This window comes from Frankliniella occidentalis, unplaced genomic scaffold, assembly GCF_000697945.3.
Source record: "Frankliniella occidentalis isolate FOCC.00 unplaced genomic scaffold, Focc_3.1 Scaffold30, whole genome shotgun sequence".
NCBI lineage: Eukaryota > Metazoa > Arthropoda > Insecta > Thysanoptera > Thripidae > Frankliniella > Frankliniella occidentalis.
Genome location: NW_026267160.1, coordinates 1,382,800 through 1,410,620, shown reverse-complemented (window position 1 = coordinate 1,410,620; position 27,821 = coordinate 1,382,800). Strand labels below are relative to the sequence as shown.

The window sequence follows — 27,821 nt, the reverse complement described above, 5'->3', positions numbered from 1 at the left end:
TGTCCAGCTGAGCCGTTCCCGTCCAGGCCCGGCCCGGCCCCTGGCGTGACACTCTCCATTTGGAACGCCCCATTCAGCGTCCGCGACCCGGCCGGCCGGCCGCGCCGTCCCGTCAGAGCAGAAATCAAGGCGCGCCCGCGAAGCTGCCCCGCTGTTGTCACGCAGAGCTACCGCTCGCGCCGGCGAGGAGCGCCGCGACGACCAAGTTCAGACTCGAGTTGGCGCGTCCGCGTCTGTCTAGCAGGCGAACGCGACGCGACGCGACGCGCCCTCCTGCCGCCCCACCGCATACCCCCTCCCCCTCTGGTTAGAAGTACAGTGCGTATAAGCTCCAGAAGGACGCCCGTGACGTCCTTCCACGCCATCACGTGGCGCCCCACTCGGAAATACGTTAAACGGCTGGCGGGAAATCGTGTAAAACGGAGGCATCGGGAGCTCAAGCGCCTGGTAGGTAGGCAATCGTGACACGTGCACGCGCGGGAGTCCAGCGGGTCTGCCTACCCGGAGCGTTCGCAGGCGCTCGGACCGGGCGGGCAAGGCTAAGGAGGGCCCGGCTGTCTCTACTCACCTCAGCAATGCTTTCTGTAAGATCACTTTCGGACGTAACTTTTTATTTTTTGACTCCGGACTTCTTACGAGTTTGAAGCCTCATGGCATGGCCCGGCTCGTTGTAGATGGTTGCCAGAGGCGAGGTGGGTCCAAAAATCGACGGAATTCGGTCGGTGAAGCAACAACTACCGGTTAACGTAGCTTATTGGCATAACGCTGACAATACGGTTCCCTACTTTTAGAAGACAATTCGGACAGCTCTTCAGTTCTTCCCCCAGACCTCAATTCTGCTTCTCACAGATTTTTTTTATCCTCCTGGATTTAAAAGCTCCCCATTCAACATTTGTATGCCTCCCTCGCCGCACACTTACCCTGACGATGACTGCCCCGTCGCGCATGTCGGCGACGTGATCCCTGGACGGCGCGCGGAGCTAGCGGTCGCCGCTCAGGAGGCGGTGGGCCAGGTTCGGTCCCGGCGCGCGGGGCTCTATCTCGGCACTACCCGTCCGGCTCGGCCCGGCGTCGTCGTCGCGCGCGCCTGTACCCGTCGGTGGGGGAGGGGGCACTCGCGGGGGATTAGCGGGGTGCTCGCGGTGCGGGCGCGCGCGTCGCGGAAGGCCCCGGGCGTCGCGCGGCGCGACCTCTCCAAGGTGCGGCGGCGTGGCGAGTGTGCGACCGCGGCCCGGCCCGCTCCAGAGCTCCCTATGGGCCCTAATAGACCTGGCATCCGCCGGCCGGGCTCCAAGTACAGTGAGGACCACGCCCGGCCCGCGGCCAATCAGAAACGCGCCCGTGTCGACTCACCCTGGCGTCGTACTCGGCGGCGGCGTGCTCCATCTCCAGCCCGGTGGGGAGGCTCGGCATGCTGATGGAGTTGCGGCGGTGCAGGCGGCGCCGCGGCTGCTCGTCCTGTCCGGGGGTGTCCGAGGTGCCGGGGACGTCCACGGCCACCCAGGACGGCCCCGACGGCGACGGGCACGTGACCACGACGGTCGGGCGGACGGGCTGCGCGCCGAGCAGCGGCGCCGACGCGGCCTCCTCCGAAGACTCCGAGGCCGAGGAGGGCTGCCGGACCAAGGCGAGCGCGGGCCCAGCGGAGTAGGCCGGCGGCGGCGAGCCCGGGGCGCCCGCCGTGCTGCCGGCCACCGAGGCGGTGGAGGCCGACACGGTGGAGCTGCTGCCGCGCGCGGCGCCGCCCCGCCGGGCCGCCAGGCTGGCGAAGTAGTCGTCGTCCTCGCTCACGCCGTCCGCCCAGGAGATCTGCGACGAGGGGCGCAGGGGGCCCAACGGCGGGCCCAGCTGCAGCCCGCCGGGGGTCGTGCGAGTGGCCACCCCGGGGGGCCGCGGCGGCGCGCCATCACCGCCGGCGACCTGCGAACAAAGAAATTGAAAGTGAAATAATTTTTATTTAAGGACTTCATACAAAAAGGGCTAAAAAGCCCCACTGCAGCACACAGCACGCTCTCTTTTTAACAATTTTAAAATAAATATTAGCAGATATTAATAAATATTAGAAATGTTGAGAATGAAGAGTGGGGGCAGTGAGCAGAGCCCGGCAGAGCCCAGCAGGCAGGCAGCCCAACGCGCACCCGCGACCGAGCGGCCGCTGTGCGACAGGGCGAGGCTCGCGCTCGGTGGGGCAGGACAGGACCCCGATGCAACACATGACACTGTCGTCTGATTCAGAAGATCGTTCAAGGGGGGCTTTCCTATACCTCCCGTATAGCTCCGTCCTTGTTGCACTCATAGGGCAGGTATAGGAGAGCCCCTCTTGAACGATCTTCTGAATCAGACAGCTGGACAACGAGACGGAGAACGCGCGGTCTCGTCACTTCCCTGTCCCCGCTCCCAACCCCTTACCACTCGCACCCTGTAGGGCACGCACGCAAAAAAATGTGTGACAGTGTTCCAACGACATGTTTCACTGCACCAACAATATTTTGTCCTTGGAGCGGGACATAATATGATGTACGAGTCGATGGCACCACACCACCGGCTGAGAGTTAGCAAACGAAGTGTCTTTGGGTCAACAACCCTGGCTAGCTACAAGAACGAGACTGACGTTGGAGCAAATATTATTTTTTGTGAGTGCGTGACGGGGTGCGGTGGCCGAAAGGAAGTCAGGAGGGGGCCCTCTATATATTTCGATTGCGGAAAGGAGACGACGAATACCTCCGCGCGCCCGTTTCCGCCAAATGAAATTAGCCCCGAGTGCTGAAAGGGCGGCCGTTGGCCGTGCGCGGCCGGGCCGTGTGGTTCTTGGCACGGCAGTGCGTGCTCGAGCCGGCTCGCCTCGCGTCTTCGCACCAGACAGCGCGGTGCGACGCGTTGACTTTGCAGATCAGCTGATAGCCGGCGGGGGGAGGGACCTCTCCTCTCCTCTGCTCACTACAATTTCCGGATGTTCCACATAGGGATCGTCCGAAAAGTACGTCCGTATTCCTCACATTATTCATTCGGCAGTTAGTCGGTAGCTGAGCGCCTGCGGGACTCGGGGTAGGCCATCCCGCAGTGCACGCGTGCACTGCAAGTGAGATGTTGCCTGCCCATCAGGCGCTATGAGAGCTTGCATGCATCAGCTGAATATGGCAGGTTCGTCACGGCACAGCGAATAACGGACGTACTTTCTGGACGATCCCATTGAGATGCTCGCGACATCACAAGCAGCAAGAGCTCTATCTTTCCTTTTGATAGGACGACTCCTGTTGCCGCCGCCGTGACCCTGAACCACTGCCGGGCAATTAACTTTCGAGGTGGCCCTGGCCTACCTTAATCATCCGCTACCTGCTCGGCCTGCTGCCGCTCTGCCCACACGATATCGGTTCGTAATGTACGGCAAACAAGTAGTATCCCTGCGATAAACACGGCTAGGTGTGTGTGAGAGAGTGTCGCTGCTGCTCGGCGCGGGGCTCCGCGTTGCCCTAGGCCACCTGCCGCTGTTTGGGGATTACGTTACACACTCGACGCCGAGCTTTGCACATGCACGGGCGTGGCGGGCGGGAGCTAGCTACACTGAGAACTTTACTACAACAAATGTATGCAGTGCATAGTTGACGTAGTCGTGTTTGAGGCTTGCACTGTAAAATACCGCCCCCAGTGATAACTGCGCATTATCGAAGAAGGCTAGAGAGATAAATGTAAAGGCTTTGCAGTGATAACAGGGCCTGCCGGGGCCGGGGACCCACACTATAAAGTTAATTCACACAAGGCGGGAGTGTGACGTTGCCTCATGCTCGCGGCGTACGTCTCGTCTGGTTGTGACGCGACAGCGTATAGAGACGCATAGACGTATATCTCATTGCCCCCTCCTTCTCCGGGGACACACGATGAATTACATTATTCTCGCCAACGGAGCTCGCGGGCCCCGGACATCGCGGCGGTGGCGCCGCGAGCCACACGTAAAATGCGACAAGAGAAATAATAATCTAATAATAAATCCAATCAGACTGGCAGATGGCCCGGCAGAACCGCAGTCGTGGTTGGTGCCGAGGGGTATGCGAAATGACCACAACGACAAACTGTATGACGACCGGCGCGTCTTTGGCAGTAGGCGTTGTCAGTCTTGCTCGTCTACCGACCGTTGGGCCGGGACATCCCAGCAGCGGTCGTCACGTGCGAGCTGTAATGGCTCGGCCCGGCCAGCAGCGGCCACTTGGAGACGGTCGTCAACGCCGCCGGTCCGGCGCGGCGCGGGCGGCGGCACGGCAGCCAAAACACCAAAGGAAGATTGCTGGTGGCGGGAGGCAAAGTCGCAGGAGAGACGCGCGCGCGTCCCAGTGGGGACGGCGTCATCGCCAGCCTCCCGGTGCGCGACAAAGACGCGGCGGCGGGCAGGTGTTTCTAGGCGCGCGCGGCGGCGGCCGGTGCCCTTGGACGGGGGTCATCAATGGGACGCGACGCGTGCTCGTCGCGGAGGCGCGGCGGGGGCGGGGCGCGTGCGGCTGAAAGAGGTGGCCGATAACGAGCAAGAAGCCTGCCTAGAGGAGCACTGCCCCGGCGGCAGCATCCAGGACGCCCCATGACGAACGACGAGGACGAGACGCTGACGCGATGCCTAATGAGTCCGCGGCGCAAACAACAGTTCGCAGTATGAGCCGCAATCAAATCTCGCGCAGCCACTTGTTCGGCCTACCTACGGGACGCGGCGATGAGTCGAGATACCCATTCAAGAGCGAGAAAGCGCATATCAAGCCTGTTACACGACTCGTCCCCAGTCGATGTCACCACGTCACGCATCACCACAGGTGCCCCCCTCTCCTCCGAGTACGTCGTTAACGCGGCGAACCATCATTCACAAAGGGGAGCTGCTGTCCATGGCCCAGGGCGGGCGCGGGCGCAGGCACGTCGGGGGCCCCGCAGACAAGTTCCTACAATGTCGTAGCTCTCCAGGGCCGTGATGACTTCGTCCAGCAGCGGCACCGAGTCGTTGCTGCTGTCGTCGTCGAGGAAGCGGGAGGACGAGCGACGACGGTGGCCGGCGTGCATCCCGACGACCCAAGCCGGGCGGGGGCCCGCACTTGTTTACGGAATAGCTGTGACCCTGAGCGGCGCGAGGCGGGGCGAGGCGGTCCTCCAGCCGCCGAGCTGGCCTGTGGCCTGGCCGAGGCGAGGCAGTAGTAAGCAGGTTCGTCTCGCAAACAGGTGACGGCGGCACGGGTGGGGTACGCGGCGACCACGCCCGGCCCGGGACTGTCGCCAAACCAAACTAATGGGCATGACAGGTCAGCACGCGACGGGCAGAGGACACGGCCCCGGACGGGCAAAGGACGGAAACGGGGAGCTGCTGCCGCCTGCTGCCGCCGTCCCCGGCGTTGGTCCGTCGTCGGGTGGGTCCGTCACAGGACGCCGCTAATGCGCGCTCGCATCCCTTGCGTACAGTGCGGTGCAGTGGACGGGTTCGGGCGAGCGGCGGTATAGTCCCGCCTGACACCTGAGACGTCGTCTTACCTTACGCTGCCGAGCCTGGTCCATCCTTGAGCTTGGGGGCTTACAGGGGCAGGGCCGGCAAGGCTCCGGGCGTCATCCCGGAGACAGACGCGGCGTGCAGACTCGCGTGCTCCGCGCGCTGGTGCTGAGCTAGTGCGTGGTCTGCGGCGCGCACCGACGCACGTCTCAAACAGGCGCCGCGCGAGCTGGCGCGAGCCGAAGGCAAGCGAGCAAGCGAGGCGGTTACGTTCGCTCGCGCGCGCCACTGGGTGGGGGAAGTCCTCAAGCCATCCGCCCGCCGCCGCCACCGCCACCGCCCGCCGTCGGCCCACAGTCCGGTCCGGCTAAAGGACAGTACTATGTGAAGTTGCTACAGCGCGTGGTTAAGATATGGGCAACACAACACTTCTGTTCTTCCGTCAGTACGACTACGTGCTCTATTATTGCCTGGAACCTCAAATACAGTGTCATTGGGTGCCGCGTGAAGTTCCCGACGTCACCCCCTGGACGAGCCTGGATGTGTGGGTCCAACTCGGTCAAACCCTTCGTCCCTGAAAGACCTCAAATCCTAATTTTGAGCTAAATCGGTACATTCATGTCGGGGCTATTTAAAGTATGGTGTGACCATAAGACATTCGAGAGTATCATCATAGTCTTTTACAGCCTCCCTAATTGAGTGTTTGGCTGTTAAGTATTGATGTCTTGACATAAAACTGCCTTGTGGTTTCCTCTCTTTCCAAAGGTAAATGCTGTATCCCTGCCTATAGTCATCCTGTGTATAATTCTGTTTGGTACCTCTAGCGCCCTCTATGCTTTCTGTCAATACTGTGACCTTCGTTTACCTGTGCTTTGCTTGCACGCAATCATGTCACTCCTGCTCGTACCGCCCAATAAACCAGAGTTAGCCCAGCACGACGTCTACTACTTCTACCCACCCTGATATACAACACTGGCGACGAGGAAGCAGATCTTAGAAGAACTCGTTAGATCGTTGCTGTGGCTGCTCGGCGGGACCATCGGCCGGCGTGCCATAACCTCTTTCGCCACCCGGCTCCCTTGGAACTTCGGACTGAATCAGCTGTGAGTACGTACTGCTCATCCGAACATCATGGCTGAAAAGCCGGGCTTGATGTTTCGGTTATCTGAGCCAGAGCGTTTGGAAGAATTCCTCGAAGAGCTAACATTGCTCATGGAGGCCAGGGCTGTCACCTCAGAAAAACAGATGAGAGGCATCTTGTGTCAATGCATTTGTGATGAAACCAAACGCAAACTCCGGCGATGGGCGGATCCCTTGCCACTCACAGAGTGTCCATACAAACGGATGATCGAACTCCTTAGGGACAAGATTCAGCCTTCAGTCAATCGCGATGTGCAATTTAACACCTTCGTGATGAGGTTCCAGCAGGAGGGGGAGTCGGGGGCAGCTTATTCGGCAGAGCTCGTGCGTCTGTCCGAGAATTTAGGCTTTGGTCAGCAAGAAGCCACACTCTTGGTTACATATCAACTCAAGAGGGGTATGCGTGATCGTGGAATACAGGAGAAACTGTACGCGGATTCTCTGATTAGCCTGGAAGGCGCCCTAAACATCATTCATGCTTCAGAATCCAGTAGAGCGTGCATCAACAGTCTGCAAAACCAAGTGGAAATCAATGTCATGCACTCTCGAAGGAAGCAAGTTCCTCAGAAACCTCAGGGTAACTTCCAGCAGAAGACTGCTAGATCACTCCCTCCTTCTAAACCAAGTACATCTAGTGGTACATCTAATCAGGTTTCATGTTTTCGTTGTGGGGAGGCTGGGCATGTTACGAAACAGTGCAGGCTTAAATACAAGGATTGTGTGTGCTCTTTTTGTTCAAAGGTTGGCCACTTGTTAGCTGCATGCAAAGCGAAGAAGAGCAGCAAGAAGAAGGTGGAGACCAACCTCGTACAGTCGCACAGCTCGGCCTCAGCTCCTCACAACAACAACAACTCAAGCCCACAAGGTAAAATGCTGTCGACTTCCACTAATGATACTCATTCTTCAGGTTTTAGTTCGTCGGGAGGTTCGACGGTTCCCTTCCAAGATGTCAAGGGTGGCTTTTCGGATCTTTACTCCATCCGCTGCGACCCCCAGGTCGATCCACTCTACATAACCTTGTTGGTTAATGGCAAGCAAGTAACCTTCCAAATTGATGATGGAGCCGCCAAGACTGTGATGTCTGAATCTACTTTCCAGAAGACCTTTGGAGATGTCCCACGGGAATCTGCTCGAGTTGCACTGACTACGTGGGGTGCCAAGGATGCTATCTATGACACCTATCAATCCTACGTTGAAGTTGTCTTCCGTGGTAAGACCCTTTCTCTTCCAATTGTGATAACCGCTGATCAGGCAGGAGCCGCTCCGAATCTTTTTGGCAGGAATTGGATCTCAGCTCTGTATGGTGCCGATTTCCTGGAGAAGTCTTATCAAGTTGGTCGCTACTCCATCAACGCACTTCAGGCAGATCCAACTCCAGAAGTCTCACTAGGATCTTTGCGCAGTTGGGTCCATACTTTTCCAGCAGTCTCAGGGAAAGGAACAGGAAGATATACTGGACCTCCGGCCAACTTTGGCGTGCCACCAGGAACTCAACCAAAATACCATTATGCAAGGTCGGTACCGTTTGCGTTGGCTGCCAGGGTTGAAGAAGCAATTGATGCAAAAGTTGCGGCTGGAATTTGGGTATCAATTGACCCTACTGAAGTGTCCTGGGCTACAGCCCTTGTTCCAATTCCGAAGAAAAACGGTGAGATTCGTTTATGTGCTGATTACAAGTCAACCATTAACCCAGTGTTACAGCCGGATACCTACACTTCTCCCACGGTCAACGAAATCTTGGCCATGGCAGCTGGCTGTGAAGTTTTTGCAGAACTGGATGCCAAAGAAGCATATCTCCAGATCCCTCTAACCTTGGAGACAAGCAAGCTCATGGTTGTGAACACCAAGAAGGGCTTGTTCCGTCCAACAACCTTACAATTTGGTGTCAAGGTGGCACCAGGAATATTCCAGAGGATTATGGATGGGTTGCTGGGCAGCTCCAAGCAAGTAATGGTTTACCAGGATAACATATATATATTCTCTGTATCATTCCAGGATCATGTCTCCAAGCTACAAGAAGTGCTTGGCAAACTGAGCAAAGCTGGAATTTGTCTCAACAGTGCTAAATGCATTTGGGCTGCTGCGGCAATCAATGTCTTGGGTTATCGCATTGACAAGAATGGTGTTCACCCAACTGATGAGAAGATCAAGGCGGTGGCCAACATTTCGGCACCTACAGAAGTTTCTCAACTCCAATCTATCCTCGGCACCATAGCTTTCCACACCAGGTTCTTCAAGGATCAGGCAAATGTGTTGGAACCCTTGTACCGGCTGCTAGACAAGAAGAGAAAATTTGAGTGGAATCAAGTGCACGAAGACGCCTTGAACAAGGTAAAGGAAATTCTGACTTCTAAACCAATGCTACATCATTATTCCTTGCAGCTTCCCATATCTGTGGTAGCTGATGCATCAATGGTAGGCGTTGGGGCAGTTTTAAATCACCTTGTTGTCAATGAGGATGGTTCAATTACTGAACATCCTGTGTCTTATGCATCTCGTACCTTGTCACAAGTGGAACGCCGTTACTCTCAACTTGACAGAGAAGCGCTCTCCTTGATTTTTGCTGTCACTCACTTTCACCAGTATCTGTATGGGAGACATTTTTCTCTATTCACTGATCACAAGCCTCTTGTTGAGATTTTCAAGCCAGGGGCCCCGCTGCCAGACCACTTGTCACCAAGGATGGTGCGGTGGGCGCTCAAGCTTGGCAGTATGGATTTGGATCTGAAGTACCGCCCAGGAAAATCCATGGCATCAGCAGACATGTTAAGCCGACATCCTCAAGCGGTTGGGACCACAGAAGATTATGAACCTGTATGTATTTTCTTACTATCTGAGGAGTCTGATTACCCACTAACAGCTAAGGACATTGCAGTTGCCACGGAACGAGATCCCATTCTTCAACAAGTTTACCAATGGATTCATAAGGGTTGGCCAGAGAAGGCCCCTTCAGAAGAATTCAAACCCTTCTTTCGTGAAACAATTGGATTCTCATTACTTAATGATTGTATCTTGTTTGATGACAGAGTGGTGATTCCGGAAAATCTGCAACCTCAAGTCCTAGAGCTGATTCACAGTGACCACTTTGGAATCTGCTATTCAAAAGCTATGGCAAGGTCTTTGGTCTGGTGGCCAGGTTTGGACAAGGATGTAGCTGCAGTTGTAGCTTCCTGCAGTAACTGTCGGAGAACAGCAAGTAAACCTCCGCAGAACATCACTTCCACATGGCCACTCCCTACAAAACCATGGGAGAGACTTCATCTAGACTACGCTGGTCCACTGGATGGGAGGAACTATTTAATCATGGTGGACTCATACACCAAGTGGCCAATTGTCAAGTTGGTAGGTGATCTGTCTGCATCTACATTGGTAACCCTGGTCCGTTATTGCTTTGCAGATTATGGCGTACCAGACCTCATCGTGACCGACAATGGCACTCAGTTTACATCTATGGAGTTTCGGAACTTCCTCAAGCTGAATGGAGTTCGGCATCTGACATCACCACCATGGCACCCTGCATCCAATGGTTTGGCTGAACGCACTGTCAAAACTTTCAAAACTTTTCTTTCTCGCTTCAGTGAAGGTGACATCCACACCAGACTGGCTCGGGTACTGAAGGCGATGAGGACCATGCCACATGCTCCCTCCAACATCTCAGCTGGGGAAGCAATGTTTGGTCGACCACTGCCATCAACTTTCTCCAAGATTCACCCCGCATCCAGGACCTCTGAAAGGCCAACTCCACCACCTTTACCGCCAGGTACTCTGGTTTGGGCCTTAAAACGCCAAAATAACAGTTGTTCTTGGCAGCCAGGGTCGATCAAGGAGCATCAGGGACAAAGGATTTACGTGGTGCTGTTACACGACGGATCTTCGCTTCGAGTGTCGGTGGATGAAGTGCAACGCCGTCTCGAAAATCAGAGCGCCGCCCCTCCCCCGCCGCCACCCCAGAAGGCAGAGGTTGGTCAGCCAGAAACAACTGTCAGCTCTAATTCGCATGATGTTTGGTCTACAGACAGGCAAGCAAACCAGGAGCCTCTTCAGGCCATTTTAGCACCGCCACCTCCACCTGCTGGGCACAATTCAAGGTCCCCCAGCCCCCCGGTGCTCAGCCCTCAAGCTAGTCCAACCAGAGAGACATCTACTGGATCACCAAGCCAAGGTCGTGGTCGAGGTCTGAGAGGGAGACCCAGAGGCTCCAAGAGAACTGCATTTGTTGTCAAGGCTCAAGAGACCAGAAGTGGCAGACTCACTAAAATTCCTGGTCAATTCTCTGATGCTTAATCTTTGTATTCATTTGTGATACTTTTCCTCTGTGATACCTATCAATGTTTGTATTAATTTGTGCTTCCTGCATTCGGCAATTTCTTTTGCTTCTAAGCTTTTATGCTTTCTTTGGCTGTTATGTATTTTTCAGCTTCTTTGTTTCAATTCAAACCTTGTGTTTTCATTTCAATGATCATTGTACTCAATTAACTTAATGTTTGTTTTAATCTCATTATTTTAATTTCAATTTTAATTGTTCATGCTTCTAGCTCATATCAATTAAATCTTGGCTTCACGCTTCTTTACTATGCTTAATGCATTCAATGTAGATCTTTTAATATATTTTTGTCTACTGTACTGTTTTAACTTCAATTAAAAGGGCTAACTCATTCAATTTTTTCACAGCATCCTGCCGTGTAAATTAATTCATTACACAGCCTCTTCTTTTGCATTGTTAAAAAATCCAGGCTGTTTGGTTCACGTTTTAGCATTGTTAATTTAAACGACTACCTCTGGTAGTCATTCTCAATTATGTATGCTTTTATCTTTTTTTTACTTTTTTTTGTAAACGGTGAGGAGTGCTGTATCCCTGCCTATAGTCATCCTGTGTATAATTCTGTTTGGTACCTCTAGCGCCCTCTATGCTTTCTGTCAATACTGTGACCTTCGTTTACCTGTGCTTTGCTTGCACGCAATCATGTCACTCCTGCTCGTACCGCCCAATAAACCAGAGTTAGCCCAGCACGACGTCTACTACTTCTACCCACCCTGATATACAACAGTAAATGTGTTTCCCCATTTTTGTGCCAAATAAGCAAAGTTCCGTACGGGTCGTGCGGCGGACCACCGCATCTTCCGCAATGAAGCATTCCGGCAAAGCTGAAACACAGAAAAATGCGGGGAACAAGGAAAAAGAAGTCACCATATTCAAGCATAGTGAATTTCGTTTTGATGTTCCCTGCATTCCTTTTCTTTCCAGCTTTACCAAAATGCTTTGTTAACTGTATAATTTCCGAGAAGCAAAGACCTGCAACCTGCATTTGGCCCACAGGCAGACAGACATGTTCTTCAGGGGCTACTACAGGTTTGTCAGATATCAAGATTAACAACTGCCTTCCTTTGTCTTAAAGACCTTTGAGATTAATAAATGAAGAAGAGACAAATCTGGTTACATTTAAAACTAATTTATCAACATCACAGTCAAACATGAAACTCACAAATAATAAAAAATACATAAAAAAGGAAAATTGATCAATGTTACAGACTACATATTGGACTACAGTATCAAAATGTAAAATTTGAGCAAGTCCTTCTCAGACACCTAATATAAATTGACCTTAGAAAGAACTATGATTGAAAGTACGACAATTACAGGTGAACACCAATTCTTCCATTTAAGCATGATCTGGAAGGAATAAATTCTAGTATAATAATTTGTGAGTGAAATCAATAAAACTATATGAACTAAATATTAACCCTCTTAATAGAACTCTATAGGCCAGTGATGTTTTTTTAATAATTGATTTAAACTTAAATAACAAGCCAAATGACTTAACCTTGATCTCTAGATTACTTGATATGTATAAAGTATTCGAGAAATACAAAGGAAATTCAGCTTATTGCCATTCGTCATCAGTCATCTATTTACAAAAAATAATACTGAGAGAGTTGCTAAATTTGATGTATTTAAATTTTAATTCAATCTAGTTCATCCCATTTCATTGATACATATTGTCATTCTTCTACTAGCCAAGAGCAGTGATGATTTCATCCATAACAATCCATGCTCCACCTTCAGAAAATGTCTCTACATTTGAATTAGGTAACCTGAAAAAATACAAAGGATTAGGAGATCATGAACTTAATAGTGATGTCACTGATTACTTTAAATAAGTACAAGCCACATGGGCAATAGGCAAAGAAAATAATAATAAAAAGAAGAAGAAAACTGAACTTACCTCATGTAAAATGGTGCATCAGAGTACAAATGGCGGTCAATATCAATCAAGCCTGGAAAGGGGAAAAAATGGGTAGATACATAATCTGAATTCATTCGACTTGATTTCACTTCACAACTTTCAGGGCTCAAATCGCTATTATAATTTTTCTCAACACATCAGTTGACAACAAAGTGTATACTTACAAGGCAGTCGTAAATTAAGAAGCCATCTGTTGTACAACTCCAACACTCTTAGTTTTTCTTCATTGGCAATCATGATAAAAGATGGAGGTACTGGTAGAGTAATGAGAATGACTGTATTGTATTTCAACCTTTGCAACAAGGATGTCGTTTGTTTCTTCATATCTTCCAGAGAAGCTCCCTGCAGATCGCACAAAATAACAGTGATGTCAAGGGTACACTTACAGTACATAGGAAACAAGCAAAATTATGTTATTCGTAATTCTCTTAGTAAAGCAATAATGCAACACACCTGTATGATATCTGTCATTCCAATACACAAGACAACTTTTCCTGTAGTTCCCTCCCTTACAATCGCTTCTTCACATTCTGCAATGGTTAAATTATCACGACACAGACCGCAATATGATATGGAACCTTCAGATCAAACAGAAACAAAATGTATTAGAACTTTTCTAATAGATAGATAAAACAAAATAAAAGAAATGTGCTTACCTTTCCTTTGAACGGTACTTGCTAAGCATACTTCTGCTACACGAAGTAGAAGAAAATCACCAATAAATTGAAAATCTTCATACATAGGCTCACAATTAGTAAAAGCCTTTTTCTCATTAGGAACTTTTACAACAATGGTTGGCACACCATCCTTCACACTTGTTGATGTCACACGTTTTGTAGGTGATCCACTGACAGCAATTTCTATTAGATATTAAAAAAACAAAAAAACAAAAAACGAGAGTAAAGCAATATTTTTACCATCAGTACCAATACAATGATAGTCCCAATATTTTTATTGAAAAAAAATGAAAACTTTCAATTAAACTACCTTGATTAGAAACTAAAGATGTTTGCAAGCAAATTTTTTTCTCTGCCTGAGAAATAGTTTTGTTGTTAGGTCTTACAACACGAAGGATAGACTGAGGGTTTGCATGGCCAACATTTCCAACTGCTTCAGATTGTGGAGGTGCATTGGGTGTGATCTTTTGGTCATCTTTCTGGCTTTCATTCGTTTTGGACAAATAACGTACATCTCTAGCACCAAAACTACATACCCGTGCATCTGACCTCACTGGCTGTGCTTTGGTTCTACTAGAAGACACAGTATTGTTCTGCAACGAATGTGATGAATAACATGCCCTACTGGAAGGTAAAACAGTTCGTGCAGGCACCTGATTTGACTCTGATTCTGAAGACCAATCATCATCAAGATTAGGAATAGATTTTGAAACAGATACACTTGAGCTTGTTACAGCCCCAGAATCCAAATGAAAACCTGCTTCACTGTTAATGGGTTTTGAACTAGGCGCAGGCTCAGTTCCTGAACTGTAAGTTTTTGAAATTCCAGATGTAGACTTCTCTTCTCTTCTGGCATAAAGTTCTTTCTTTATGGAAGAACTGCTTGAAACAGTTGAATTGGAAACTGGTTTGAAGTCTCTCTCTTTTGGAGGATGTCCATTGTGCAAATTATGGGCATTTGGAATCCGATTATGCATAATCTGTTGATTGCCTCGGTTCAAAGAGCTTGTACGATCTCTGCTATTTGAATACACTCTGCCTTTTCCTTGGTAATGGACATTATTCCCACAGTTCCTTTGATAATTGGACAGATTTGGATTCTCATGGTTTCTTGATGACGGCCCATACTGCACAGACCTTATATTAGCAGATTTAAATGATGACGTATCTCCACCTGATTTATGTTTAGAATCTCTATGAGGAGAATAGAAACTCCTTGATGTCTGAAAACCAAAAAAAAATATCTTCATTACGTTAGCCATTCTCTTTAATTTGAATAAAATAAAATAAATGAAAAGACTTACACAGAAAGATGGCCTTGGCTTGTTGTAGTTTCTTTTTCTCTGTCTAGGCTTCTACAATCAAAAGTTTACATTTACTTTATTTCTTGTCAGGGTCAGTTAAGAAATAGACAATTGCAGGGTAAAGATTTGTTGGACCAACAATGTTATAGAGGGTAAGGGGGCTCGACGCCAATGTGAGTTCTCTCTTAAATCTCTGAAACTTCATCTTAGGCACACTAATCAATTATTTACAAATCTGATTTTACCTCCTTACGCAATGTCTTCATAGTTCTTTCAATATGGGTGCAATAAGATGTGCCTGCAACCCCGAAGAAGGTGAACTCCAGCAACTAGGAGTCGCGGCATTTCTTATTACATCCACATTGATAAGAAAAATTTCTTAATTTAAAAATTTCTTTTCAGATTTAAAAATAACAGCTTAGTTAGCCAATAATCAAGCTACAAAGAAAGAACACATATACCCACCCTACCCTATAGGGTTGACAAATAAAAACCATATTAATTTTCCTTTACCCTACAATAGACCTCTTTGTCCATGACGTGATAACAGTGAGTGCCCGATTTTGTAGTTAACATCAACCATGTTTATAGTGATTGACAACAACATTATGAATTACCACTCGAATCCTTAATAAATTTGGCATGGACAAGTGATTTTACTGTCTTAAAGAGACACACGGATTACATTTTTAAACCTATAACAAACTCAAGATCTGCACTGTTGCAAAGTTGTGGGTAAAGAGGTCTCTTGCCTATGCACATGACCTGTTTAAATTTGACAAAGTGTACACACAAATGTATGACTAGGTTTCAAGTTGCATACCTTATCTCTAGTTCTTTCAACTAAGGATGTGATGTGGCTGATTTTTCCGTCATTCACATGACACACAACTCCATCACGGTCTTGAGTAACCGCTATTTCAGGGCAGGACCTCAGCATTTCAATCACATCTTTGAAGCCGTACTTTGAGAAATTTAGTGATGACCCTGTTTCTTCTCTGTACTCTTCTGGAAAACACAAGTTAAAAGTCAGCAGTTAGATTCAAACAAAATTGTAGGTAGACAAATTCATGTAGTGCATAATAGTGGGCGCACTCAATTCATCCAGGACTTCAACTATTTGTAGTCCTCTTAAAATTTGGCGCAACTTTAGAAACAATGAATTCAGCAAGTCCAATCAAAATCTAGTATCAAACCCCTTTTTACTCATAAAATATCTGGACAAGAAAACTTACTCAAGAGTTTATGCACAGTCAGACCTCCTTTGGTGATAGCAATCAGTGATTTGAGAAGAGTAAAATCATCTTCCAGTCCCTCCATCTGTTCAGTCAAATAATAGTTATAAATAAAAGGAAGCATGTAGTTGAAATTATAAAGCCAGCGACGAAGATCGCACCTTACGAACAAATAAGTAAAAAGCAGCAGTCAATAAGTCACGTGCCGATTAAAACTGCAAATTAAAAAGAAAAACAAAGGAGTAGAATATGCATGTTAGAGTTGAAACGAAGTGTATCAGGTGCATTATATACTTACACGTTAAAAGAACTTTCAAAATCAAAAATTAAAATACTGAGTCACAGTCAAATAATCGTCAAATGAACCTGCACGGAGCACAACACAACAGGTACAAGGAAAACGCCGACGCGAAAGTGGTGGAGGAGGAAATAGGAAATAGGAAAGAGCAGGTCAAGAACGAAATTTTCCATGCCAGCGATTTTTCATCCATAACTCCTCCTCCCCCCCCCCTCCAAAACCTCCCTCCTCTTCCTCTCCTCTCCTCTCCCCGCCCTCCCCGCCTTATCTTCTTGTTGTACACATGGACATGGGGTAGGGGGTCAGGCGCCGCTGCAGTATTTATTTTAAAAACTTGTCATCTGATAAAAGAAACCAGTGAAAGAGTGTCGGCAAGGTCACTGCCCATTTGTCGTTTTTCCCTGCAAGACGTCTAAGGACTGTTCTACCACCAAAATGTCTACTGATACAAAGTAAGAATTTCATGTTAACCTGTTAGGAAGTTGTGTATTCTTGAAAGCACGGATCTCTTAAGATAATGTACTTGACAGAAGATATATACTGTTAAAGATCCCTTGGCAAACAATCTGGTAAATTGAGTGAGCGAATGAAGAGTTTCTTCAGAGTCCTTCCCCTGTATTTCATATTTCGCAATTTGAGTGAAACGTTTAACACGAATCAAAAATATATGCCCTATTAATTATCTTTTATTATTCCAAAACATATGTTCTGATAATCTCTCTCTTGTTTTGCTAATATTTCTGATAATAACTTTTGTCTTCCTAGGGAAGGAATGCTTCTTGGTATGGGCAATCCTTTATTGGACATTCTTGCCACTGTCACTCCTGACTTCCTCACGAAGTTCAATCTCAAGGCTAATAATGCCATACTTGCTGATGAATCACACAAGTCTTTGGTGCCAGAAATGGTTAAGAATTTCAAAGTGGAATACATTGCAGGAGGGTCTGTGCAGAACACATTAAGAATTGCTCAGGTAATATTTAGTGTTATTTTTAACATTCTATTCCCGTTCCTTAGTACTTTTTGTCTGTGTTACTATACATTTACTAAATTTTTTCTTACTTCAAAGTGGATTTTAAAAAAGCCAAATGTAGCTGCATTCTTTGGTTGTGTGGGCCGTGACGACAACAGTGAAATCATTCAGAAAAAGGCAGTGGAGGCAGGAATAAATGTCCAATATCAGTACAGTGAAACACAATCCACAGGTTTGTGATAATTCCTTTAAATTTTGAAATATGAATAAATAACTTCAATGTGTGTTCATACTTTTATTATTGTGCTTTGCTTTCATTTTTGTTAGGTACATGTGCTGTGCTAGTCACAGACAATGGCCGCAATAGGTCCTTGGTAGCAGATCTGTCAGCTGCTAATTGTTTTACTTCGGACCATATTAAGAAACCAGAAAATAAGAAACTTATTGAGAATGCCCAGTTCTTTTACATATCTGTAAGTATTAGATACAAAAATCTACTCACTATTTAATCTTTAATTCTATTATTTTAACTCTTTCCTTTTTCAGGGCTTCTTTTTGACTGTGAGCCAGGACACCATCCAGACAGTTGCAAAATATGCTCATGAAGCAAATAGGACTCTTGCCATGAATCTTAGTGCTCCATTTATTGTTCAAATATTCAAGGACGGTATGATGGCTGCTATGCCTTATGTAGATATTCTTTTTGGGAATGAAACAGTAAGTATACAAAACGAAGCCTTTTTTATGTAATGCAACAGTCACAACGTGAGCCTACAATAACAGGTAAATTAATTACAGGAAGCTCTTGCTCTGGCCAAAGAGTTAGACTTTGGCACCTCTAAGATGGAAGAAATAGCTCTCAAAATTTCACAGCTGAAGAAAGCTGGAAGTAAGCCTCGTATGGTGGTCATTACTCAAGGTCATGATCCAGTAATTCTTATCAAAGGTATTGTTAGTGAAATTCTCAGTTTGTTCAATTTGTGTGAATGTCATCCTTGAATGACCAATTGTGTATTGTCATTAGATGGTGCCCTAAAAACTTATCCCGTTGAACAACTGCCTGAGGGGAAGATTGTCGATACCAATGGTGCTGGAGATGCCTTTGTTGGAGGTAAGAGTTCAGATTATAATCTTGCGAAAAATTGTTCAACAATACATTCATGAAATGTTCTTTACAGGATTTTTGGCTCAATTGATCCAAGGCAAAGATGTTGATTCTTGTGTGAAATGTGCCATCTGGAGTGCAACACATGTTATTCAGCAGTCAGGTTGTGCATTTGATTCTTCTATTCAATATTTTGGTTGAATAAAATAATACTGATATGAAATTGTTTTCCTTATGTGACCCCTCAGTAAAACTCAAATTGATCATTTCAAGAAAATCAATAAGTATGACAAATGTAAAGTGTTTATAAAGCTTGAATACAAGTGAGGTATTTTCAGTGCACACATTGTATCTCACTGAGTGGCATTTAAGAGCAGCAGTAATTACAATTATTCAATTTTAACATAATACTCAATGTTTAAAGAAGTCCAGGACTGGCAGGTTCAGGCGAGATGAAAAATTGAAAGAAGTGTTTGTATCTTATATAGTTTAATTCTCCTTAACTTCCCTCAACCTCCTGACAGCTGACCTCACTGATGCAGCAGCTGTGGTGGAATACACCCAGGCACCTCCAGCGACAGTGCGCTTGCAACGCTTGCAGGACCAAATGCCAACAACAGCCCGCTTCATGGAGTCCTAGGAACACAAGACATTGTGATATTAGGCTCACATCTCATATTGTGAAAACAAATTAACTTCAAGACAGAACATACCTTGCCACAGAATGTGCAGGTGTACTTGCTGTGTTGGGTGATCTCCATCTTCTTGACCATCTTACGGAGAGAGGCACCATATCGGGTACCATATTTACCGCAGATTCCGACCTTCTTCGTGCGCTTGGCCTAAGACAAGGAAACCAATTAGGATTAATCATTGTCATCGTCAAATCGTCAAACCAAACAAAAAGACGGTCAGAGTACAGGTCAACAAATGTAAACAGTGATTAAATGAAGGAAAGGAGCCTGAAGGCGACATGTGTAGCACAATCAAATTATGAAGTGTCTTAAAAGGAGAGATAGGCACACAGAAAATGCTGCGTAGTGTGTTCAGAAGGGGGACTAATATGCTGAAGTGAGAATAGACAGCCGGGTGAGACGTTACTCTACATATAGGTTATGAGTCCCTGAAGATGCAAAACGAACACAAGTTTTGAAGGTACGCAGTAGAAATAGGAGGATTGATACAAAACTAGGCCAAATGAAATAATACTTTAAATTTCTAGAAATTAATTTGAAATTAATATAAACGTAAATTTGGGTTGAAATCGTCACGCAAGTTCAAGCAATCCGAAGGATGACGTTCACGCCGTGCCAAACTAAACCCAAAGTACTACATCAGGAATTGAAGGAATTCACATATATAAAATGTAAGGGGACGATGAAAATCTGCAACACTTGGGTGTGATTTAAACGGATAAAAATTACTTACCATGGCTGCTGATTTCGATGAACAGGTCCACCGGAAAAAAGGAAGTGATCGGTGCAAACACGACCACGCGAAGAAGGCAAACTTTGGAAGAAGACTTAGAGAAGAAAACCGTCGTTCCGCTGACTCGGTCACCAAATTTCGAGCAGGCCCAGGTTATGGCGGGGAGTTTGAAAGGCACAGTCTCTTGGACCAATTCCTCAAGAATTGTGAAACAAAATAATTTTCAAAATTATAATTGAAACATTAAAATATTTTTTTAAAAAAATCAGGGCTAGATTCATCAATGGCTTCACATACATGCGGATTTTCTTTACAAAAAAATCTAGACAGTAACAACCAGGTGAGACAACATACAATATGCTTTCACGACTCTACATAGTACTAAATTTTTCGTTTTATATTTTAAAAAAGTGTTAAATATTCGCTTTCTGAGGTAATTTCGTGTCAAGATGTTATCATTGTAATTAGGAACATAAGAAGAAAACTATTTTAAGTGCTATTATTTTTTTGCGATGGCTGTCAAACTTGGTCTAGCAGACGATTTTGTGAAAAGGCCATAAAATAGATACTAAATCAGTGATAGTATCGGTGTTAATTTTCAGTGCTAAAGTTATAGAAATTATAGAAATTATTCAGTACTTTTAAATTTGATGCCCTGCTCTGACGGTCCGAATTCGACTTTAAATACATCACCAAACAGCTGAGTAGCAGCTGAGACAATGACGTCAGCAGGAGCAGTAGCAGCATCATAGACAGTTGCCAAACAGAGAGGGTGACTGACACTTTATTTGCTGTTTGGCTCTGTGATTTGAGTCGAAATAAGTCCAATTTGGGTCAGTTTCGCGTTGAATTGTTGGTGCTGTGATACACTTATAGTGCTGTCAGAGGCCCTACTTGTTGGAGATGAGTGAGCTGAGCCAGGAGGAGGTACGTCAAACTTTGAAATTTGTGTCAATGATGATCCTTGCCAGAGTCTTTGTGTTTAGAAATGCATCGTACGTTACCAAAGATTCAGGGAGATCTTTTTTTATTAATATTCTCATCTACAGTTGGTCAAAGTCTCTCTTTGTTGTCCTCTATTTTATTAGTTTGTCCGTTTTCTGGAGCGTGTGGCCTCTGTATCAACTGAATAGAACCATTCATAACCTACAGTGTCAGTAACATTTTTGACCATTTGTTGTTGTCTTGTTTTTTGTGGCGATGATGAATGAATGGCGAAACTTTTTTGAAACAGTGATATAAAATTCGCATGCACTTGCAACTCTTTTGTATTATGAGAACTAATATCTGAAGAAGTTTGCATGTTCTATGCCTTATTTCACAAACCTTATGTACTTCATTTTTCCTTTACACAAAAGTATATTTGTCCTGGGTATTCTTAAAAGTTCTTTTTTATTCATCCAATCTTACTTAATTTCTTTCTATGTTTGTTCACACGTACATGTTGTGTATTGACTTTTTAGATACGCCAAAAGCGCTTGGCTCGATTGGCAGCTCTTGATACCTCAAGTAATGCCTCTCCAAGCTCTTCCCCAGGAGGAGTACCCACCTCTCCACCATCTGTAGCACCTTCTTCCAGTCAACTTGGACCTCCATTGCCAGGTCATAATGGAGCTCAACAGTTTTCTACAACTCCAGGATCTTCTCAAAATTCCAGTGGTATGAAAACTAAAGCAAATCTCTTCCTTTTTTCACTATTTTAATTATATCTGTTCTTTGAAGAGCAGGTAAGCAAAAGAGAATTACTAACAACTTGTCATCCTGAAATTCTCTAAATTATAGGCAATTACAGTACTTCTACACCAGTTCTCAATACTCAGAAAAGTGATTCATCTGTTAGTGATACCTCGCTTCAAATGGAAGTGGACTGTGAGAAAACAAGTTTATCTCAAGTAGATGTGGATTCTGGATTCGAGAATATGGAAGTGGATGATTCTGACAGCAAGAAGGACATCACTCAAAGACAACGAGTATGTCAAATTAAATAAATCTTTAGAAGAAAAAAAAGACATTTGCAAAATTTCAACTTACAAATCTGATTATTTTTCCTTTTTTTTGTTGCAGACTGTCAGCTCCAGTGCTGAAGTCACAGAAGACATAGTTCTTTCCACCATCTCTAGAGTACTCTGTGTGTCTTGGACTGATCGTACAGAAGCCACTGTTTTCTTGCCACACACTGCTGATGCCATTAAAGAAGCCAGGCAAGAAGATCCTGCTATGCCAGTTAATGTTCAGGTACATTGACTTCTAATGTGATTCTCACAAGTTTTTTTTTTATCAATGTATCGTTGTTGTTTTTTTTTTTACATTGTAAGTATTTTAATGTTCCCTATTTTTTAAAGGATCTTATTAGTCAAGTTCTTATGGAGGTTTTGGATCAGTTCACAACTGGTGAGAATCCGCTCACTTATGACCGCCCTGAATCCCCTGTCCCAATGTCCAGTAAAGAACAGCCAGCTGAGAGAAAAGAACCATCAGCACTTCACATTGTTCAGACAAAAGCCAGTAATGGTTTAAATTACCTTTTAGATTGCTATGCAAGAGTTGCTGTGGAGGAAAGGAATCAGCCTAAGGTAAATAAAAAAATAAAACATTAAAACTGAGGTATTTTTATGTAAGGAGGATTATTGTAATGTACGTATTAACATATGTTGTGTGACTACATTGTGGTCACCCAACACGCAATGTATTAATATCCTTTTGGTGTTGATGTGTTTCTTTCATTAACAGCGGAGCAGCACACCACCCTTAAAGGAAGTTCTTGCAGACATAAGAGCACAATGTGTTCAGTTGTCTTCTCTGCTCCTCCAAGGCATAGCTATGGAAATTGTGCCTCAACTACCAACTCCACTCTTATCTCCTATTTTGAATCAATCTCTTCCACGAGGATTCTTACCTGAACTGTTTTCTCGGACATACACGAATGATGCAGTGTTTTCCAATGTCTGTATCAGTTTTATTTGTCAAGTCTAATTTTTTCTATTTCTTTGTTTACTTAACTCATTCTAGATTTCAATTCCAGATAATGACTCCTGTTTTAAGAGGTTTGTTTGTAGGCATGCAATCTGCCTCAATTTTTGGTAACGCCCACAGAGTACCTATTCAAGCTCTATGTGATCTCCTTGAAATACGTTGTGGTCCTTCTGGCAATATCAGGCCTCTCTGCAATTTACTCACTCAGCAGGTATGAGCTTTATTTGCAATCCAGTTATTAGTTAATGAAAATTACATCTAATCCATTTTTTTAAAATCGTAAAGACTTTTAATTTATTCTTCGATACTAACTTTTATCATCAATTTTCTCTTTCTCAGGTTAACTTCCTGCCAGAACCTGTCACTCAAGCTCTGGGAAGAGAATTAGCTAGAACATCCTTCCTTGGTGCTTTCATGCAAGTTTCAGTCTTTGCTGAAGATGACCCAAAAGTGGCAGAGAAGTTTTTCTCGGGAAACACAAGCTCAGACAAAACATTGAATCAGACTTTACAACTAGAGCTGGACACCACAAGGGTTTGTATTCAGAGAGTATTGTTGCACATAAGGGTGAGCTCAAATTTTCAATTGAGTACAGTGCGTAATGCATAATTGGCCTGCTTTCTTTTTTACACAGCAATGTAGAGCTTGGCAAGTGAAATAGACATTTTTAAAGAATGTTCCTGTTCTCAATGATAAGTTGGTAACTTTTTGTATTACAGATAGCTTTGGCAAAATTATTTCATACAGTCCTTTTAAACCCAAGCTGTCGAGAACCAATGATGAACTGGCTTGCAGCAATGGTTAAACATAATGAAAGAAGGGCTCAACTTCAAACTGAGGAAAGTGCATTAGCGGGTGATGGCTTTATGCTCAATTTGCTCTCTGTCCTCCAGCTCCTAGCTGTTAAGGTATCTTGGAATAAGAATAATATTAATGGTCTTGCTAACCTGTCATTGGGCCTTAATCTACTGATTCATTCTTGTTGCAGATTAAATTAGAAAAAGTTGATCCTCTGTATGCTTTTCATCCTGCCACTGTTGTTGACATATCAAATGCTACTAGATTAAAATTCAGCAGTCAGGATGTTACTAATTGGATGGGAAGTCTAGGTGAATTGATCAACCTCCATATTTTGAAATAGTAATTCCTTTAATTTACCGTATTGACATTCTTGCCTTTTTGCCCCGGGCAGATGCTTCTGATATCCATACTTGGCAAGAACCTAAATTTCCAACTCAGTGTTGGTTTTTGACTTTACATTGCCACCATTTAGCTCTTCTACCAACTTGTAGCAAATATCAACTAAGATTACGAACTCTGCGTGAACTCCATAAACTGGTGTGCATTTTGTCACAATTGTTTTTACTACAACTATAACTAGCTATCAATTTTTTTACTTTTTCCCCTAAAAAAAAAAATGTTTCAGGTTGAAGAAATGACACAAACAGAGGCTCAGTGGAAAGACCTTCCTTATGCTGCGCGGAACAAAGATTTAATTCGCCGCTGGAAGCAACAGATTAAGGTAAAAATTGTTGCATATAAGCTTATAAAAACATTGCTGCTCAACAAAATCATTTTAAGAAAATAATTTTTTACCTTGCACTACCTAGAAACTAAACCGAAGCAAGGCTTGTGCTGACACAGCCCTTTTGGATGAAGCTCTTATTCGCCGTGCCATGGTGTTTTATACTTCAGTGGCTGAATTTTTAATGGGTGCTCTCACTGGATGGACAGCAGGCGGGCCACCACCAAGTATACCAATACCTCAAGAAATTCCACCTCTTTTTGCCGCCTTACCTGAGTGGTATGTGGAAGACATTGCTGAATTTTTGTTGTTTGCACTGCAGTGAGTATGCCCTTACATTACAAGGATTCACCTTTAGTCACTTCTTGCACTCAAGGAAATTTATCATGTTGTTAATGAAATGAACAATTACAGATTTTCCCCTGCAGTCGCTGCTGACGCTATGGAAGACTCATTGATCTGTTGGCTTCTGGTGGTTGTTTGTGCACCTCATTGCATTCGCAACCCTTACCTGGTGGCCAAAATAGTTGAGGTTCTGTTTGTAGTAAATCCTGGTATACAATCTCGAACTGAAACTTTACATTCTCGTGTCATGTCTCATCCCATTGCTATTGCACATCTACCCTCTTACCTGATGAAATTTTATACTGGTATGTTTGATTTATTTGTCTAGAAATATGTTGAATATATTTTTTAAACTGACACTCAAAATTGTGTCATTTCATTATTATTTTTTGATGCACAGATGTTGAAACAACTGGATCTAGCTCTGAATTTTATGACAAATTTACCATTCGTTACCACATTAGTATCATTTTAAAGGGTATGTGGGACAGTCCAATTCATATGCAAGCTATCAAGAATGAATCTCGGTAAGTTGATGACGCTTTTGTGATAGTATTCTACAAAGTGGTTTGAATGAGAGTCAATAAATGGGAATTTCTTGCAGCTCTGGCAAACAGTTTGTTAAATTTATTAACATGCTTATGAATGATACAACTTTCCTGCTTGATGAAAGCCTTGAATCTTTAAAGGTAATACTTCATCATCTTTAAATACACTTTTTGTCTTAATACATATCAAGGTTACATTGTTGAATTTTTGAGAATGATGTGAACTAAGTTAGAGTACCTTTCTTAATGTTCCAGCGGATTCATGAAGTACAGGAACTTATGTCGGATACCACTACATGGAGCCAACTTTCAAGTCAGCAACAACAAACCAGACAAAGACAGCTTTCTGCTGATGAACGGCAATGCAGGTTTGTTTTACCTCTTCATAAGCCGTATGAGCTTGAGCCTGTGAAAATGATTCTTAATGTATGCTTTTGTTTTAATCTGAATTCTCTCTGTGTTTGCAGATCATACTTGACCCTTGCCCGTGAGACTGTTGACATGTTCCACTACCTGACTGCTGGCATACAAGAACCCTTCCTGAGGCCTGAACTGGTAGATAGATTGTCAGCCATGCTTAATTTCAATCTTCAACAACTTTGTGGTCCCAAGTGTGAGTTTTTTTTTGTAAACTGATCAGGGATTTCTACTGCTTAGAGATGATTACTAAACAAAGTAATTTCAATTTTAGGTAAAAATCTGAAAGTTCGTAATCCCGAGAAATATGGTTGGGAACCACGCAAAGTCCTAAGCCAGCTGGTAGATATTTATCTCCACCTTGATCACAATGATTTTGCTTGTGCTCTTGCAGCAGATGAGGTAAATTTTATATATTTCCTCGATTATTGTTTGGTTGAAACTTATAATATTAACTTACTAGAATTTTTGTTTTAGCGCTCATTCCGCAAGGAATTATTTGAAGATGCAGCTGTTAGAATGGAACGTGCTCGCATCAAAACTGCAGATGATATTAAGAGATTTATTGCCCTTGCTGAACGCGCTCATGAGATTTCTGTCCAGAATATGAAACGAGAAGTAGACTTCAATGATGCACCAGAGGAATTTAGAGGTATTTTCAAGCTTGCTCACTCTTTTCTCATTCATTTGTTTTGCAATGTCCTTTTTCAAACTAACTTTTATTCTGTTTTCAGATCCTCTAATGGACACTTTAATGGAAGATCCTGTTCAACTGCCCTCTGGGAAAGTAATGGACCGACCTGTCATCATGCGCCATTTATTAAATTCCTCTACTGACCCCTTTAACCGTCAACCACTCTCAGAGGATATGTTGATGCCAGGTAAGTCAGTGCAGACTGCCATTTGTTTTCTAACTGGTTGATTGATTTCCAATGGCATTTTTATTGCACAAACCTCTTTTTTGGTACAGCAACTGAGCTCAAGGAAAGAATTACCTTATGGAAGCAAGAAAAAATGAAAACACTCTCATAAATGCTGATATTAAAAATAATTCTTTTTAAGAATTGATCTCTTGTCTCCGAGGATTTTGGTTTACTGAAGACGTACTGCTATCATAGAAGTGTTCCTCAAGTAATTATAGCATGTGATGATTGTTCTTCAATTAAGTTATTCCTCTTTGTTATCCCATTCTTCCTTTGTTTTTGTCTATCTTGTTTTGGGGAGTATAAGCTCAACTTCTTTAAAAGAGATTTACGATCGGAACGCAGCAAGCGTATCCACGCTAGCGTAGTGGTCAGATCAGGGTGAGGGGAGAGTGGAAGAGGACCTTACGAGTGTTGTTTTATCGCTAGCGGCAGAACTACGCTTGCTGCGTTGCTATCGTAAATCCACCTTTATTCCCTCAACAGTGAATTTGAAAATCCATTTACTTAATCAGTTCCCGATGAGACTTGTTTGAAATCATTAGTTATTATATTTTAATTTTTAATGTAATAATTGCAAGACCTGGCTGTGACAACTTTGCTTACATGGGCTTGTTTTGAGCTGCTATCCACACTGTGTGGCATCTTTGCCAGGACTGTTATTTTTTTCCTATTTTGTTTTAGTTTTGTTTTATATTATATTTGTTTTATGACATCTTTGAATCAATTTTGTTAAGGAAACAGTACATATGTGATCTTTATCTTGGTATGGCAAACATCTTCTTGTGCAAGTTCAGTTGTGAGAAGTATACGAAAAGATATTTAGTGTAGCAATTACAAACAAACATTTTGGGCAATTGAGGCATGAAAGTTTTCTGGAAACATAGCTATGACAAATATCAGAAAAGAAAAATTACATTGTTTTCTTAATTTTTTTTCCTAATGAACCCTGGGCTACTGGTCCAGAAGCATAGTATGGTAATTGAATGATCTGTTTGGTAATGTGTGAGTGAGGACTAAATCAAAATCTGATTCCTTAGCGCATCATTATAGTTTTTTAATCGATTCTGGTTGTTAATTGTATCTTTGAGAAAATATCTTGGCAGTATTACTTCTTGATAGTGCACTCTCACAGCTCTCTTTTAATAAACATAAAATTTAGCTGTTGTCTAGGTTGTTTTTTGTAAAGATTTTTATCATAGACAGCTGAATGCTGAACAATAGTAAATACTA

The 27,821-nt window shown here is 44.4% G+C and overlaps 6 protein-coding genes and 1 long non-coding RNA gene across 8 annotated transcripts in view; 4 read left to right on the top strand and 3 right to left on the bottom strand.

The window, feature by feature from the left end:
• The window catches only part of LOC113208159 (uncharacterized), a gene marked incomplete in the record, with an annotated part of 11,647 nt that extends 6,465 nt beyond the window's left edge, over positions 1–5,182 (bottom strand). The window contains 2 exon segments of the mRNA XM_052265763.1: positions 1,354–1,920; positions 4,921–5,182. Coding sequence (XP_052121723.1) covers positions 1,354–1,920; positions 4,921–5,034 — 681 coding nt within the window.
• A 592-nt stretch (positions 5,183–5,774) lies between these two features.
• Positions 5,775–11,600, top strand: LOC113208223 (uncharacterized protein K02A2.6-like). The gene has a single exon (XM_026425131.2). It carries the CDS (start codon positions 6,584–6,586, stop codon positions 10,874–10,876), a length of 4,293 nt encoding a protein of 1,430 aa, XP_026280916.1. The 5' UTR covers positions 5,775–6,583; the 3' UTR covers positions 10,877–11,600.
• A 930-nt stretch (positions 11,601–12,530) lies between these two features.
• On the bottom strand, positions 12,531–16,521 carry LOC113208224 (uncharacterized). Its single transcript, XM_026425132.2, has 11 exons — positions 16,352–16,521; positions 16,215–16,268; positions 16,054–16,138; positions 15,642–15,826; positions 14,819–14,869; positions 13,825–14,737; positions 13,494–13,697; positions 13,291–13,415; positions 13,002–13,179; positions 12,817–12,868; positions 12,531–12,685 (listed from the first exon to the last, which is right to left on the bottom strand). Exons 3-11 carry the CDS (start codon positions 16,136–16,138, stop codon positions 12,604–12,606), a joined length of 1,875 nt encoding a protein of 624 aa, XP_026280917.1. The 5' UTR covers positions 16,215–16,268; positions 16,352–16,521; the 3' UTR covers positions 12,531–12,603.
• A 95-nt stretch (positions 16,522–16,616) lies between these two features.
• On the top strand, positions 16,617–18,652 carry LOC113208225 (uncharacterized). The gene is made up of 8 exons (XM_026425134.2): positions 16,617–16,803; positions 17,117–17,324; positions 17,421–17,556; positions 17,652–17,797; positions 17,871–18,041; positions 18,123–18,270; positions 18,349–18,435; positions 18,503–18,652. Exons 1-8 carry the CDS (start codon positions 16,787–16,789, stop codon positions 18,628–18,630), a joined length of 1,041 nt encoding a protein of 346 aa, XP_026280919.1. The 5' UTR covers positions 16,617–16,786; the 3' UTR covers positions 18,631–18,652.
• Positions 18,653–18,903: 251 nt separating this feature from the next.
• LOC113208226 (60S ribosomal protein L37a) lies at positions 18,904–20,023 on the bottom strand. Its single transcript, XM_026425135.2, has 3 exons — positions 19,858–20,023; positions 19,143–19,271; positions 18,904–19,065 (listed from the first exon to the last, which is right to left on the bottom strand). The coding sequence occupies exons 1-3, from the start codon at positions 19,858–19,860 to the stop codon at positions 18,919–18,921; spliced, it is 279 nt and encodes a 92-aa protein (XP_026280920.1). The 5' UTR covers positions 19,861–20,023; the 3' UTR covers positions 18,904–18,918.
• On the top strand, positions 19,268–19,965 carry LOC127749079 (uncharacterized). The gene is made up of 2 exons (XR_008010956.1): positions 19,268–19,584; positions 19,706–19,965. It is a non-coding gene; the product is annotated as an uncharacterized LOC127749079 (long non-coding RNA).
• A 557-nt stretch (positions 20,024–20,580) lies between the features above and the next one.
• On the top strand, positions 20,581–27,504 carry LOC113208155 (ubiquitin conjugation factor E4 B). Of its 2 annotated transcripts, none has more exons than XM_026425033.2 (22): positions 20,581–20,784; positions 21,321–21,516; positions 21,640–21,827; positions 21,922–22,092; positions 22,200–22,430; positions 22,588–22,800; positions 22,880–23,041; positions 23,170–23,397; positions 23,550–23,738; positions 23,819–23,939; positions 24,023–24,168; positions 24,257–24,352; positions 24,441–24,676; positions 24,770–25,005; positions 25,101–25,227; positions 25,305–25,389; positions 25,504–25,616; positions 25,716–25,861; positions 25,940–26,067; positions 26,143–26,317; positions 26,400–26,546; positions 26,636–27,504. In XM_026425033.2, exons 1-22 carry the CDS (start codon positions 20,761–20,763, stop codon positions 26,695–26,697), a joined length of 3,420 nt encoding a protein of 1,139 aa, XP_026280818.1. In that variant the 5' UTR covers positions 20,581–20,760; the 3' UTR covers positions 26,698–27,504. The 2 variants fall into 2 exon arrangements, with proteins under 2 accessions (XP_026280818.1, XP_026280819.1); XM_026425034.2 differs by having other exon boundaries at positions 20,582–20,784; positions 23,170–23,364.
• The last annotated feature ends 317 nt before the right edge of the window (positions 27,505–27,821 follow it).

Coding starts and splice junctions, on each gene's coding strand:
- LOC113208223 (XM_026425131.2), top strand. CDS start 6,584: ATGGCTGAAAAGCCGGGCTTGATGTTTCGGTTATCTGAGCCAGAGCGT.
- LOC113208155 (XM_026425033.2), top strand. CDS start 20,761: ATGAGTGAGCTGAGCCAGGAGGAG. Junction 23,042..23,169: donor GCAATTTACTCACTCAGCAG/GTATGAGCTTTA, acceptor TCTCTTTCTCAG/GTTAACTTCCTGCCAGAACC. Junction 23,940..24,022: donor TAATTGGATGGGAAGTCTAG/GTGAATTGATCA, acceptor TGCCCCGGGCAG/ATGCTTCTGATATCCATACT.
- LOC113208224 (XM_026425132.2), bottom strand. CDS start 16,138: ATGGAGGGACTGGAAGATGATTTTACTCTTCTCAAATCACTGATTGCT. Junction 15,827..16,053: donor GACTGTGCATAAACTCTTGA/GTAAGTTTTCTT, acceptor TGTGTTTTCCAG/AAGAGTACAGAGAAGAAACA. Junction 12,869..13,001: donor TCTTAATTTACGACTGCCTT/GTAAGTATACAC, acceptor TCCCCTTTCCAG/GCTTGATTGATATTGACCGC.
- LOC113208225 (XM_026425134.2), top strand. Junction 18,042..18,122: donor TTCTTTTTGGGAATGAAACA/GTAAGTATACAA, acceptor AATTAATTACAG/GAAGCTCTTGCTCTGGCCAA. Junction 18,436..18,502: donor TGGAGATGCCTTTGTTGGAG/GTAAGAGTTCAG, acceptor TGTTCTTTACAG/GATTTTTGGCTCAATTGATC.
- LOC113208226 (XM_026425135.2), bottom strand. Junction 19,066..19,142: donor CCTGCACATTCTGTGGCAAG/GTATGTTCTGTC, acceptor TTGTGTTCCTAG/GACTCCATGAAGCGGGCTGT.